Below are 13,817 nucleotides of genomic sequence, written 5' to 3'. Positions count from 1 at the left end.
CAAAACATCAAGCCACTAAATCCTGCCTAAACAGGCCGACAAACCCATCCTTATAAAACACAACAAACAACATGAGTAACAGTAAATAAAGGTTTATTCATTACTGGAGCTTAAATACACGAACAGATCAGCACAAAATGTTTAATATAAAGTGTTATTCTGGTGAGAAACACAATATAAACAAGAATGGCATGAACAAATATATTTACTTATTTGTTTTGAACATAAGTGTCATACTGTTTTGTATATTTTAAATTGTACTGTAGTCACAGAGAAGCTCTTTACAACTGTGACAATATTTGGTTTACCAACTACATTCCACTATTTCACAGTCTGACATGAGGAAATCCCCACTGAGAGATGATGTAAATATATATCAAGGAAATGATAACTTCTAAACTATGAGTCACGTGATACGTGGATGTCAAACAATCCTGTGACAGGACATGAACTCCATCTCTGAAATAATCATATAAGGCCGCATTTACACTGCAGTTCTTGATGCTCAATTCCGTTTTTGTGACTATATCCGCTTACATCTTCTTTTAAAAGTGACACATATCCGATATCTGCATTTACACTGCACATGGCGAAACAACCCGAGGTAGACGTACTGACCAAAAAAAAATAAGTAAAAACCTCATTCGCCACCGCCGCTTATTTAATAGCCTTTTCATACAGAGATCTGGGGAATGAACGCATAATGTGTCCCAGGATTTGTCCCCCAGTGCGCCACACACATAAAGACACGTGATAATGTACTGTCATGTCATGTCATGTGCAGATGTTTTAATCGTGAATGTAGGGCTGTCAAGATGTGACGGAATTTCCCTGGCTGTGTTTTTAGGTGGCTCAATAGTGCGGTTTGCTTTTATTGCCGCTTTCCTTTTATATTTAGCCAAATAGGGCTAAATAAGCTATATTGTTTGGGTTATTATTATGTAGCATATTTTGTTGTTTTTTATTTTACTTAAATATTTATTGGTAAATGCAGAACAATGACAATAAGAACGAACAGAATGAAAGGTTCTAAGAGAAGGATTAAGCTCAGCCAGTTTAGGAAGATAAATATGAACTGTCGAATGAAATTTTACAGAGCCTTAATACAAATGATAACGGAGTCTTAAAGTAAAATGAGCTGGTATTTTTGCAACTGCAATATAAAAGGCACAGGATATTACAGCAGCGCATTTTTCATTTATATGACGCACTTAAAAATGTAAGGGATAATGTACAGGCGATAATGTAAAGATATAGTCCCAAGCGGCTATTAACTTTCCTAAGAAACTATGTAGTACAACAATTTTTAAGCGCTACATATGAAACACATGTAATAAATCATATATATATATATTATATATTATAGTAAGTATTAAATTGCACATTTCCATTAATTGTGCATTCTGACATTGCTCTTACCAGTGCGTAACTGGGGAGTTATTTGTTTCGTCCAAATCTATCCACTGCTGAAACGTTTTGTTTTTACCATACATGTTGAAATTAATGCTGAAATCTTCCATTGCAAATCGCGGTTGTCTAGTGTTTTAGTCACAAGATGGCGCCAGACGGTAACCTTTGTTGGAGCGGAGGGATATTAAACATACAAGTGGTACCGGTCATGTGTTATTAGTTTTGAGCGGTTGTTATTTGAAAAGAACAACCCTTGGAATGTCGCGACTGGCCAATCAGAATCAAGCATTCAAATGAGCCGTGTAATAATGTTTTTTAAAGTCTGAGAAAGTTTTTTATCATTTAGATTTTTTGGAACAAGCTCGCGCAGACCGAACGAAAAACCGCTTAATAAAGCAGACTGCATTTAATATTACAAAGACAATATAGACACTTAGGTCGGTGTATCATCATAATGTTCATGTTGTTTATAATGTTTTTGTTGAGGAATAAATCAGTAAATGCTCGGTCAAGTGAAGCCTGTGAAAAGTAAAGCGGGTGTCTGCCCGAGCTTCTCCGTTGCGTGGAACAGATCATTGTTTTAAAGGCCGCTGAGCCATCAAGTTTATTAAAGCGATTTGTATTTTTGTGATGATAATTTTTGATATTCTGATGAATTTTTATTTTTATTCATTTCAAACTTTAAAACTGCATTTAAGCAGACAGCGCTATTCTCTCGTCTCGTCTAGTTCATTCATGCATGATTAAGCTAAATAGAGCCTTCCAATAGCTTTTTTAGTTTTCGAATAATCGACAAACTCGCTTAGCTCTTGTTTCCTGGCAATTGTATAAAAATTCCCGGGATCATCGCTCTGTTTGAAAGGAATTAATGATGTACAACACAATGACGGGTGGATATCCGATCTGTCTGCTTACATGGCCGACGCAACGGCACGTATCCGATTCATATCAGATTTATTTCCACATATGATTGAGGCCTGAAACCGATCTGAAAATATCGGAATCCATGTGCATTTTTCCTGCTTACATGGTCATGGGTCATATCCGATCTGTGCCACATTGGAGGAAAAAAAATCGGAATTGGGTCACTTGATACATGCGGTGTAAGTGCGGCCCAAGTGTTTTTGAGCTTCTGAATCGTCGTCCACACATACAAACATTTCAGTTGTTTAAACAGCATGTGGAAATGAAGTTATGTGAAGTATTAAACTGTTTATAGCATCTGAAAGTGAATCACCCCCTACAGAACACATACACAGATTCTCTAGCAGTGAGATCTTCTTAAAGACATCTGAATACTTTACTGATAAACTCAAAATCATTTCTCTGCAGCTTCAGAACAACAGCTGACACACTGTAAATGCATCAAACAAGAAATATCTGTAATTCTTCTCTCTATATAGCTCACTCCTCTCTCTCTTTCTCTATAATATAATGAGAGGTACACTCCACAGAAGTATACTGAAGAACCAGAGCGTCTTCTGTTTTGTGTCTCACTCAGAAATCACACCACAGATCTTGTTTGACTTTAAATGTAATAATGTCAAAATGCGTGTGTGCGGGGGTCAAAGGTCAGATGTAATAAACATTATCATTAAATTAGTTTAAAACCATGGTGTCCATGAGAGAGCCTCACTGATATATCTTCTGAGACTTGTGTGTTTGAGAGAGAGATTGTTGTTTCGATTTTTACAACTTTTAATACAATTTATCTTTCAACAATTACACATCACATAAATACAGATCCAATTCCCCCCAAAAAAGTAAAAAACATTGTGCAAAGTAAAGTTCATTGTCAACAACAGAACACAGAGCCTCCCTTTGACAACATATATCTTCAAAAATTTACAGACAATAAGTTAAACAAGTTATTATAAAGATGATAGACGGACGGACGGACAGACAGATAGATGGAGTTATTATAGTAATAATAATAATAAAGGAACAGCCTTGACTTTACTAAGGCACCAAAAACTGACACCACATTACAATCAAAATTCTTTAAAATTGTATCTTTTCTGCTCATTTAAATAGCAATTTAGCCCAGTATAAAATTAAATAAGTTGACATTCCCTCTGTCGTGTTCGTGTATACTTAAAGCCAAAAATAAAAAAAGAGAGACAGAGAGAGAGTGCAGAATAAAGCAGATTTCCATGACGTCATTACAGGAACTCTTGGCAGAAGTTTTCAGGCCTCCCCAATCACACTAACACACACCAAACTGCCCTGTTACCATTTCTGATCTGCTACTGTGACCTCTTCACTTTGTCATTACATTATACGTACAGTAAAATTGACAAAACACACTGTAAAAATACGTGGATCTCCCGTATAAAGCTTTGTTTGCCTTTTCTTCCAGTGGAGCATTTGTGAGGTCTGGTACTGATGTTGGATGAGAAGATCTGGCTCACTTTCTCAGTTTTTTGTTCATCCCAAAGATGTTTGATGGAGTCAATGTGAGGGCTCTGTTCAGGCCAGTCGTGTACACATCAAACTCATCTAAACATCTCTTTATGGATCTTGTTTTGTGAACTAGGGTTCAGTCATGCTCAGTGGCGTTTCTATGCTCTTTTTAGGTGGGCTTTAGCCACCCTAAATCACAAGCTTAGCCCCCCTAAAAAATGTGATTAATTTGTCCAGGAAATCGAGATCGCTGCGTTATTTAGCGTGTTCACCAGTCTACATCTGCAGCACAGAGTGAACATCACAAGCAAAGGAAAAGGTGTGTGCATTAACATGACATCTGCATCTTTGCAATTCTTTGTTATAAATGCCGTTTACATAATATGATGAGGGAGCGATACAAGACACTTTCCCATCCGCTGCAAAAAGTTTTGTCTGCGTTCACCCCTCGTCACACTGTTATCTAGTTGTTTACCTCCAGCAAAATGACAGCACTTCACACCAATGACGGCATACTCTAGAAAAGGATCATGATGATATTTTAGCGCATAGAAATGTGTAAGTAATGTTGAAGTGCGGTTTTATTTTTCTGAACCGCTAGTTATAGAGAGTTGGCGGCAGTTTGAGAGCCCCAGAAAGACGGCGGGCAGATAGAGTAAGTTCAGACTGATGCGGCTGTGTTATTCATTGCTCGGAGTTCCCAGTGAACAGAAGTGTTGATTTAAAACATATTGTGGATGTGACAGATGAACACGCAGTCATGCACAGGAGTGACAGCGCTCGTGCTAATCAGAATGAATGGCAGGCAAAAAACATTATTATATGGATTTTTAATTTTGTTGTCACTTTGAATTATAAATTGATCGATTAATGCGATATTAATTTTAATAACAATAACTTGTGTTTATTCTGCATACTCTTTATCTATTTATTTTAGTAATGTATGCAGTGTGGCTATATATGGGAGGCTGAGCCCCCCCCCCCCCCCTATATTGAAAACCTAGAAGAATCGCCCCTGGTCATGCTGAAAAAGTAAAGGGCTTTCTTCAACCTGTTGGAAGTGTGGCACTGTCCAAAACATCTCTGAAAAACAGCTCCATATCATTATCCCTCCTCCAGAAAACATTATAGATGGCAGAATGCAGTCAAACAGGCATCTGCCAAACTCAAACTTGCTCATCGGACATCATCAAACAGAGAAACAGGTGATGTGAGACTTCCATGCAACAGCTCGGCCATTAAAATTCATTCTATGAAGTTCCCACCATGACCATATGTTTTTTTTTGGTAAATGCAGCAGACTAAGCCTGTGTTCACACTTGACTTCTTTTTTTGAAGCTGCTAGCGTCTGTTTTACATTATAATCCTATGGAGTAAACCGTATTTCCAAAAAAGTCCTGAGCGCTTTTTTTAAACGCCAGCGTCTTTTTCTGCAGCTCAGAGCGTCTTGAAAAAAGTTAAACTTTTATGAAAAATAAACCCTACGTCAAGCACCTTTTCCACAGCTAACCAATGACAGAGACCTGTCGTTTCCATAACAACATGTGACGAACGTGATTGGTCGAGAAGGCGCAAGCTCGAAAAAATAAAATTGCGCCGAAACACCAGTTGGAGCATAGTTTTGTATAAATGTGAGTTTAATTTTCACTTTCAATAACTTCTGATTGCATTTCTAGCGAGAAATTAGTATTGTAGTCTTTAAATATGTGACTGTCAACATTTTCTTGTCAAAAAAGAAGTTAAGTGTGAACACGGCCTTAATGACTAGGGGCTTGATTCTATGCTTCTATGTGTCATAAGAACTCCTGATTTTAATAATTAAGAGGAACACTTTTGCCTATATTTGGTCAAATATACATGTATATACTGTATAAATACATTTAATGTCACACACAGGGTAGGAAAGCAGAAGACACACAAGGTGCGATTCATTTTCTCACCCACAAATGAACATCTTTAACATGCTGATTAGTTTGAGGTAAATTTGTGTTGTGTTTTTAAAGGTAAATATCTGGAGTGGACAAAATGCAAATGCTAAGGATTTGATTTGTAAATCTCGTGTTCTGATTATAAACAGCTATTAAGACTTAAACAGAACTAAAATCAAACGTGATGATTCTCCTAAACCTGCTGAACGTCCTGCAGTCAAAGTTCATAAAGATGACTAAAAACACAATATTCAAATCAAGTTCACCTATAAACACAAGAAGATCTGAAACTGTTCTTTTAAACGAGTGCGACATAAATGGACAAACAAACCTTCAGCTCTATCTGCATTCACGTTAGAAAGCAAACAATCACTTATTTAAACTCCATCCACCTGCCGGTTACCATCACACATCAGAATTAACTTCAGTAAAAGGCCTTCGAGTACCTCGCAGTCATGGAAACAACAACTAAATCAATTTCTGAAATGCAAGTACTGTAAACAGTCACAAATAAACACACAGTAGGTGTGTAGGTAAGGGGAAAAGAGGACACAATCTCTCCTTGCGATTTCATTTGTCAGTCAAAAAATGATCAGGTAAATATTTTGTACCTCAGGTAAATCTGTGTTTGTGAAGGTTAAGGATCCAGTCCTGAAGCTACAGGATGCAAAACTGGATTTGGTTTGTAAATCTGTCTTCCATGAGCTCATCTTCAACTTTTCACACTTTACTTTGACAGTCAGAGTCAGATGTGATGTTACTGTGCGTACAGTATTTACTTTAGTTTATACGGTTACACGTGTGACTTCAGCAGCTCTGAACACACCTGAAATCTACATCTAAAGCACAAACACTGTATGACCGACGGACACCAAACATTCACCCGTGACCTGAAGAGGTGTTCTTATGTTCTCCGGAAAAGAGGAGGATGATATGAGTCAGAACTAACTCTGTTTAAACCAAACTCTTTCACCTCCAAAGATCTGTTCATATGGTATATATAAGCTTATAGAAACTGCCATATCACACACACATACAGTACTCTCACACATCTGAACACCGCTGTAGAAACAAACACTCATTTATATGCATCATGACTGGACAGCAGTGACGTCTATGACACGTCTTCACTTAATAGTGAAATAAATGTGTATCTGTGATTTGGTCCAGTACAAGACTCAAAGGAGTTTTTGGGACGTATTGAGTCTTGTTTCATTTTTTTTAGCCAGGTAAGATTTGAATGCACATTATGAAGTGTAATCTTGAGGTGATATCAGAGGGACATCATCATTTAAAGGGGTCATATGACACGGCTAAAAGGAATATTATGGTTTGTTTTAGATGTAATGTAATGTGTAAACATGATTTAAGGTTGATAAACGCTGTATTTTCCACACACCGTGCATGTTTGTATCTCCTCTTTGCTCCGCCTCTCTGAAACGCGCAGATTCTTTACAAAGCTCATGGCTCTGAAAAGCGAGGTGTGCTGTGATTGGCCAGTTCACCAGTGTGTAGTGATTGGTGGAATACTGCAAGCGTGTGAGGGAAATGTGACGCCTCTTACCATATTTGGAACATCAGGTTCCTCTTCAATTGTACTGACAGGTACGCCCACCTTACTTGAGTCTACATTTGGGCGGTCTTAGTCAAATCAGACCACCAACTGACGTAGATTTGTGGGGGTGTGGCTACACGAGGCGTTTCAGGCAGGTCTGGTGAGCATTCGCTTTTAGATTCGCCACACTTTCATTTGTGCAATTATACGTGTCTAATACATGCATGAGCAACTTATAACACACCAAAGACACAGAAAAACACGTATTTCCGCCATATGACCCCTTTAAGAGATAATGTCTCTGGACAAAAGACAAAACACGCTTTGAAACTGGAAAACAAATAAAGTGATTAACGTCAATCTAATGTTTTCTGTTGGCAGACATGAGAATATCAGAGAGTTTATTACCTGGCAAAACTCCTGTAACCACGGCTTCTGTAGGTTCTCCGGCTGAAAGAGAAAATAATAACATAAGTTCAATAATACATTCACTCATGACTCGTACAAAACAGGTACAGTGGCACTATGATGATACAAAACCATTACCATATTAATAGAAAACTAAGGGTGGTTTCACGTTTAGTTGGATTACAAAAAGTACTCATGATAGCTGGACACTTTACTGACCAATCAGAACTTTGGACTTCCACAAGAAATAAAATAAACACTTCAGCACAACACAGATTTACTGCATACATGTTCTCTTTTAAGTGTTTCATCGTGCCCTGATTTTTCCCCAAATATTCTTTGCAATCATGAGAAATAAACAGTTTTTAGGAAAACTTCAGGTCACTATGAGGTTCATGCGACGCTCACAGACCAGTCGCTGCAGATTTGACCTTCACTAGCGCTGTGGTGAATCTAGGGGGCGACGTCAGTCAAGGCTTAAGTAGGACTGACCTCCTCTAGAGGAAGCGCACCGCAGCGTTCCTCCCTCGCCTTATTAAAAGTTAATTTGCGCTTCATTAGAGACTGATGAAAATATCAGCATGTGTCCGCCAGGAGCCCCTGCAGTCCGAACCCGCGTCACATCTCTGGCCTAGTTTAAAGCCGCTCCTGGGATTTGGCGAGCGTTCAGATTTAGCCGAACATATTTCAGGAGCGTCGTGAGAACGGCTTTAAAAGGAAACTGAAGTGAACTGCACTACAAACATCAAGAACGGGTATTTCAGCAGAAAATGACAGACACACTAAACTGTCAAACACAATTTTACTGTGTATTGTTTCCTTTTCATTGTAAGTGTGATCAGAAACCTAGAAATTAAACATCCACCACAAACTCATGAAAGGCACAATTCACAGAAATGATCATCTCTCTCGTCATTTATTTGCCCTCCCGCATGATGCTCGAAACCTGATTTTCTTTCCTTTGTGGGACACTTTCCTTTGTTAGTGACGCACAGCCTCAGTAACTATTTATTTTAAAAACTGTTTATATTCTGCAAAAGTTTGCTCTTGTGCTTTACAGAGTCATTTTTAATGAAATAATCTGATCTAATACATAAACAATTGACAAAACCAATAAGGTTATCATGTCATCTTCCTGCGGTACGTGTTCAAAAACAAAAGATAAAAAACAATCGAAAATACAAGCCAGGTCTGTCTATGCATGACTATAATGAGGAGATAAAATACAAGAGATAAAAGACTGAAGAGAGACAAGAAGGACAGCAGATAACACACATCGGGTTTGTTCATGATCTGGACACACTCAAATCAACTCAACTCAACTTTATTTATATAGCGCTTTTACAATTTTCATTGTTACAAAGCAGCTGTACATGAGACACATTGACTACAAGCAAAACAATCAAAGTTGTACCTGCAAAAACAAGAAAAGGTTGAAAACACAGAAGACAGACACACCCACACACAGAACACTCCACACACACAACACGCACCAACACACACAGACACAGAGACACACACACACACGGATGCGCACGCACGCACACACACACACACACACACACACACACAACACACACACACACACGTACGTACACAGACAAGTACGCACACACACACACGCTCAGTGAGAGCACACAATTAGGATAAAGGAGAGAGAAGCACAGGTCAAATATAACAGATAATAAATTCCTATATGCAATATTAATTAAGTAAAACTTTAAGATTCTAAAGCAGCCCCCCCGGTCAGGCAGATAGTGCAAAAACAGTATGCAAACGGTGGCGAGGAACCCAAAACTCTAATCGAGAAAAAAAACCTCAGGAGAACCCAGGCCCAACCAGGGGATTCCAGTTCCCCTCTGGCAAAAGCTGCTGCCTCTGCACAAGCTCCAGAGAACTTGCACAACAAGGCTAAATAAAATAAATAAACTTAATAATAAAATAAATTATAGTTTAAGATTATCATTAATAATCTAATAGCATTTGAAATTTTGTGGTGAAGACATGTCAAGAGACCGCGTCCTTCTTTATCCAGCTCTATCATCTCAGCTCTTGTCAGGTCCCCACTTCCCATTCTCCGCTCTACCATCAGGTCAGGCCATGAACTGCATCCTGCTCGCTGTGGTAACCTTGGAACAATGAGACAAGACTGGCTGAGAGTAGAGTACTGTTCTGTACTCTTTGATGCAACAAGTACATCAGTTGTGTTTTTGGTTCCGGTTGATCTAACTAATGCAGCCTAAACCCTCTGAAGATTTATATTATGGAAGAGTAGTGTATGCAAGATTAAAAAGATGCGTCTTTAGTCTAGATTTAAACTGACAGAGTGTGTCTGCCTCCCGGACAGTGCAGGGAAGACTATTCCAAAGTTTAGGCGCTAGATAGGAAAAGGATCTACCACCTGCACTTGATTTTGAAATTCTAGGTATTACCAACTGACAGGACGCCTGAGAGCGTAATGCACGTGAAGGACTGTAATACAAAAGGAGTTCATTCAAGTACTGAGGAGCTAAACCATGTAAGGCTTTATAGGTAATAAGCAAGATTTTAAAGTTAACGCGATGCTTTATAGGTAACCAGTGCAAGGTTGACAGAACCGGGCTAATATGTTCATACTTTTTTGTACGTGTAAGAACTCGAGCTGCCGCGTTTTGGACCAATTGGAGTTTTTGTAATAAGCCTGCAGGGCAACCACCTAACAGTGCATTACAGTAATCTAGTCTTGATGTCATGAATGCATGAATTAACTTCTCTGCATCTGAGATTGACAGCATATGACGTAGTTTAGATATATTCTTAAGATGGAAAAACGCAATTTTACAGGTGTTGGCGACGTGGCTCTCAAATGACAGATTACTATCGAATAGAACGCCAAGATTCTTTGCTGACGACGAGGGTTTTATGGAACATCCGTCAATAGTTAAACAGTATTCTTGGTTGTTACTTATAGCAGTTTTCGGTCCAATAAGTAACACTTCCGTTTTGTCCGAGTTCAGTAATAAAAAGTTGTTACTCATCCAGTTTTTTATATCGACTATGCATTCCATTATTCGATGGAACTGCTGTGTTTCATGAGGCTTCGAGGAAATATAAAGTTGAGTATCATCAGCATAACAGTGAAAGCTAACTCAGTGTCGCTTTATTATAGCTCCTAGAGGTAGCATGTATAATGCGAAGAGCAGAGGCCCTAAGACTGAGCCCTGTGGTACACCGTACTGGACTTGCGATTTGCGTGACACCTCATTGTTTATTGCTACAAATTGAAAACGGTCGGATAAATAAGATTTAAACCATTTCAAAGCTACACTGACCTTGTGACCTCAGGGTCATTGTGCTCAGGGTCAGCCTGTGATAAGAGCCGTTTCTTCAAGAGAACACACATCACAGACAGCATGTGACTCTGACAAAATAAAAATCAGGAACCAGAATCTAGAAACAATCACAGACTAGGATGGGCTGAATGTCTGGGCCCTAGCAACCACTGAACTGCTTAGCAACGCCCTAGAAAGCACATAAAACCACCAAAACGGAGCTGCAACCGTGTGTCTCTACTCACAGCTCAAATGATGTGTGTGTGTGTGTGTGTGTGTGTGTGTGTGTGTGTGTGTGTGTGTGTGTGTGTGTGTGTGTGTGTGTGTGTGTGTGTGTGTGTGCGTGCGTGATTAAATACAGTGACCAGATACACACACACCACCTGCACACTGTTGCCTGGATACCAGCGACGGCAACAGCCTTGAAGGAACACTCGTAAACACACACACAGAGAGAGAGAAAGGCAGTCTGTGCGCCCTAAATTGCCTACTTCCATACTAAATAGCAGGCGAAAATGAGTATGAGAGTCATGAGTAGTATGTCCGAAACCTCAGTATGCACAAAACAGTAGGTGAGAAATACCCGGATGGTCTACAACTGCTTCCGTCGAGATTTGTGAGTGTGCATCAGATGGACACTTCGTTGCCTTGGAATGATAAGGTTTCATATGCGTTCTGAATAGTTTTGAGGTATTGAGCATTAAAGTTTTTGCATTTCATAAAGCAAAAATGATATGAGGAACAAATCTCTTTCATATGTGAAAAAGACAGAGACCCTTAATGTATTCTAAATGTACAATATTAACATTTTCTGAAATTTGTAAATGGGGATTTTTGGAACAGGTCAAACGCAGATAGAACCTTCTGATTATGAAAAATCACTTTCGGCTTAGAATTATAAGGTTCTATCTCCAAAACATTCATTAAAGCAATTATATGATCAATTTTCAATCTAATCGGGGTATAATAATGTGTCAAATTTACATGGTTTTTATGACACTTATTTTATATTTTAGACGCAAAAATAAACTCCTCAACAAAACCTAAAAAATACTGTATTAATAAAACAGTGAACCTTGTGGTTTCTTTTAAACATTGTTTTGTGCTGCACTGTTTCCTCACATATTCCCCACTGTCACTGAGGAGTCCGGTCACATGACAAAGAAAGCTGATCCTGATTGGTCCTCTTGTGTGCATTCAATTGGCTCGCAGATACAACCTTATAGCACCAAATAATAATTCGACTTTGTAGATAGAACCTTTTTGTTTTCTGTAAAAAAGTCCCAAAATTTACACATTTAAAAAAAAACATGGCATAATGTAAATAAGAATATGTGAATAACTCAATTTTAAACAAAATGTCAGATAGAACCTTATAATTCTAAGGCGACGACTTCCCTTTCCCATGATGACCTGGGAGCTGAGCGACGGTCAAATTTCAAACTTAAATCAAATAAAAATAGCGGAAAACTTCACAGCGGGTGTCCGTTTTTTAACGGGTCATACGGGACAAATGACAATAAAACATTTATTCATACTACCCCCACACATACTATATAGAACACACTGTTTAAAGGGGTGCTGCAACGGTGTGTCATGCATATGACTTCTTTAGAATGTTAAACGTGTTGTCTTCTCATGCTTAACATGGTCAACTTGTCAAAAAACCAGTTGGGCGTATGGCGTAGTATTTCTGTGCTCGATACACTCCCCCAGCGATCGTACAGGTTTCAGAAAGTTTTTTCCAACATATAAAACTGTTTCGTAACAATTTTTCTTAGTCTCTTATTGGACAATTCTCCCGGAAAAGCACGGAGAGCAGGAGAAGGAGCATGCGCAGACGTCACTTTCACTTGTGTGCAGGAGAGAGAGCGAGCGAGAGAGCAGTTCAGGTGTTTGTTTGTTCACTGCATTTGGGTGATGAATGTTATATAAACGGTGATATAACGCTGAATTTGGAGATGGTTTGAAACTGATATATGGAACCGTCCCAGCGCTTAAAGATGCCGGACATGAACCGCATGCGGTGAGTGAAACTGATGTCTGTGTTTTGTTGGCAATGGGTGCGCACGTGCTTTAGTTCATTTAGTTATGCAATACTATTGCTGTGTTCATTACAATCAGATCCAGTTTAGTTTGGCATCAGATTAAGTTGTAAACTTTAAACGGTAAAGACATCGACACCAGCTGTTACGACGACCGTTTTTTTCTGAGCCAGACCTGCCTTCACACTGCTTCACACACCTCCACATGTGTACAGAACAGAAACATTATCATATACTCTTATATTAAAGGAGTGGAAGATGAATGGAAAAGTAAATAATTTCACATCTTCATGAGAGGCAGCGATGCATTACAGCAAACACTGGGGAACTCCGGCGTAAAACACAAACTCAAATCTCATTTCCATCTAGCAGATGCTCGTGGTGAGCAGGTCTGACGGGGTTTCCTTAAACAAACATCAAACATCCCAGTGAATGATGTTTAATGCAAAATAATCAATTTGCACATTCTATATTTCTCGAATTACATTGGGACTAAACAGAATACAAATCAAAGAATTTCAAAGTAATAACATGACTCTCATTTGATGAACTTCTATGGTCTTTTCCAGATCTTTTTCCAGATGTATTACTCGTAACACATCTGAGGAGTCACTACCGGATTATCAGACGTCATTCACAACTTGTGTACACACACACACACACAATCTGTGGCACGGTGGAATATGTCAGGTAGTTTTCTGAGAACTAGTTTCCACACAGAAACAGGTTTTTATCAGATGAACATTTCCTTATACTT

At 38.7% G+C, this 13,817-nt stretch overlaps 1 protein-coding gene across 2 annotated transcripts in view; it reads right to left on the bottom strand.

The window, feature by feature from the left end:
• LOC130558786 (inositol polyphosphate-5-phosphatase A) overlaps positions 1–13,817 on the bottom strand; it is a 121,246-nt gene that overhangs the window by 76,651 nt on the left and 30,778 nt on the right. For both annotated transcript variants that reach the window (XM_057341396.1, XM_057341395.1), the window contains exon 2: positions 7,705–7,746. In XM_057341396.1, the coding sequence (XP_057197379.1) occupies positions 7,705–7,746 (42 nt within the window). The remainder of the gene's footprint in view (positions 1–7,704; positions 7,747–13,817) is intronic.

Source organism: Triplophysa rosa, linkage group LG9, assembly GCF_024868665.1.
Source record: "Triplophysa rosa linkage group LG9, Trosa_1v2, whole genome shotgun sequence".
Lineage (NCBI taxonomy): Eukaryota > Metazoa > Chordata > Actinopteri > Cypriniformes > Nemacheilidae > Triplophysa > Triplophysa rosa.
This window is presented reverse-complemented; position numbering and strand designations above follow the sequence as displayed.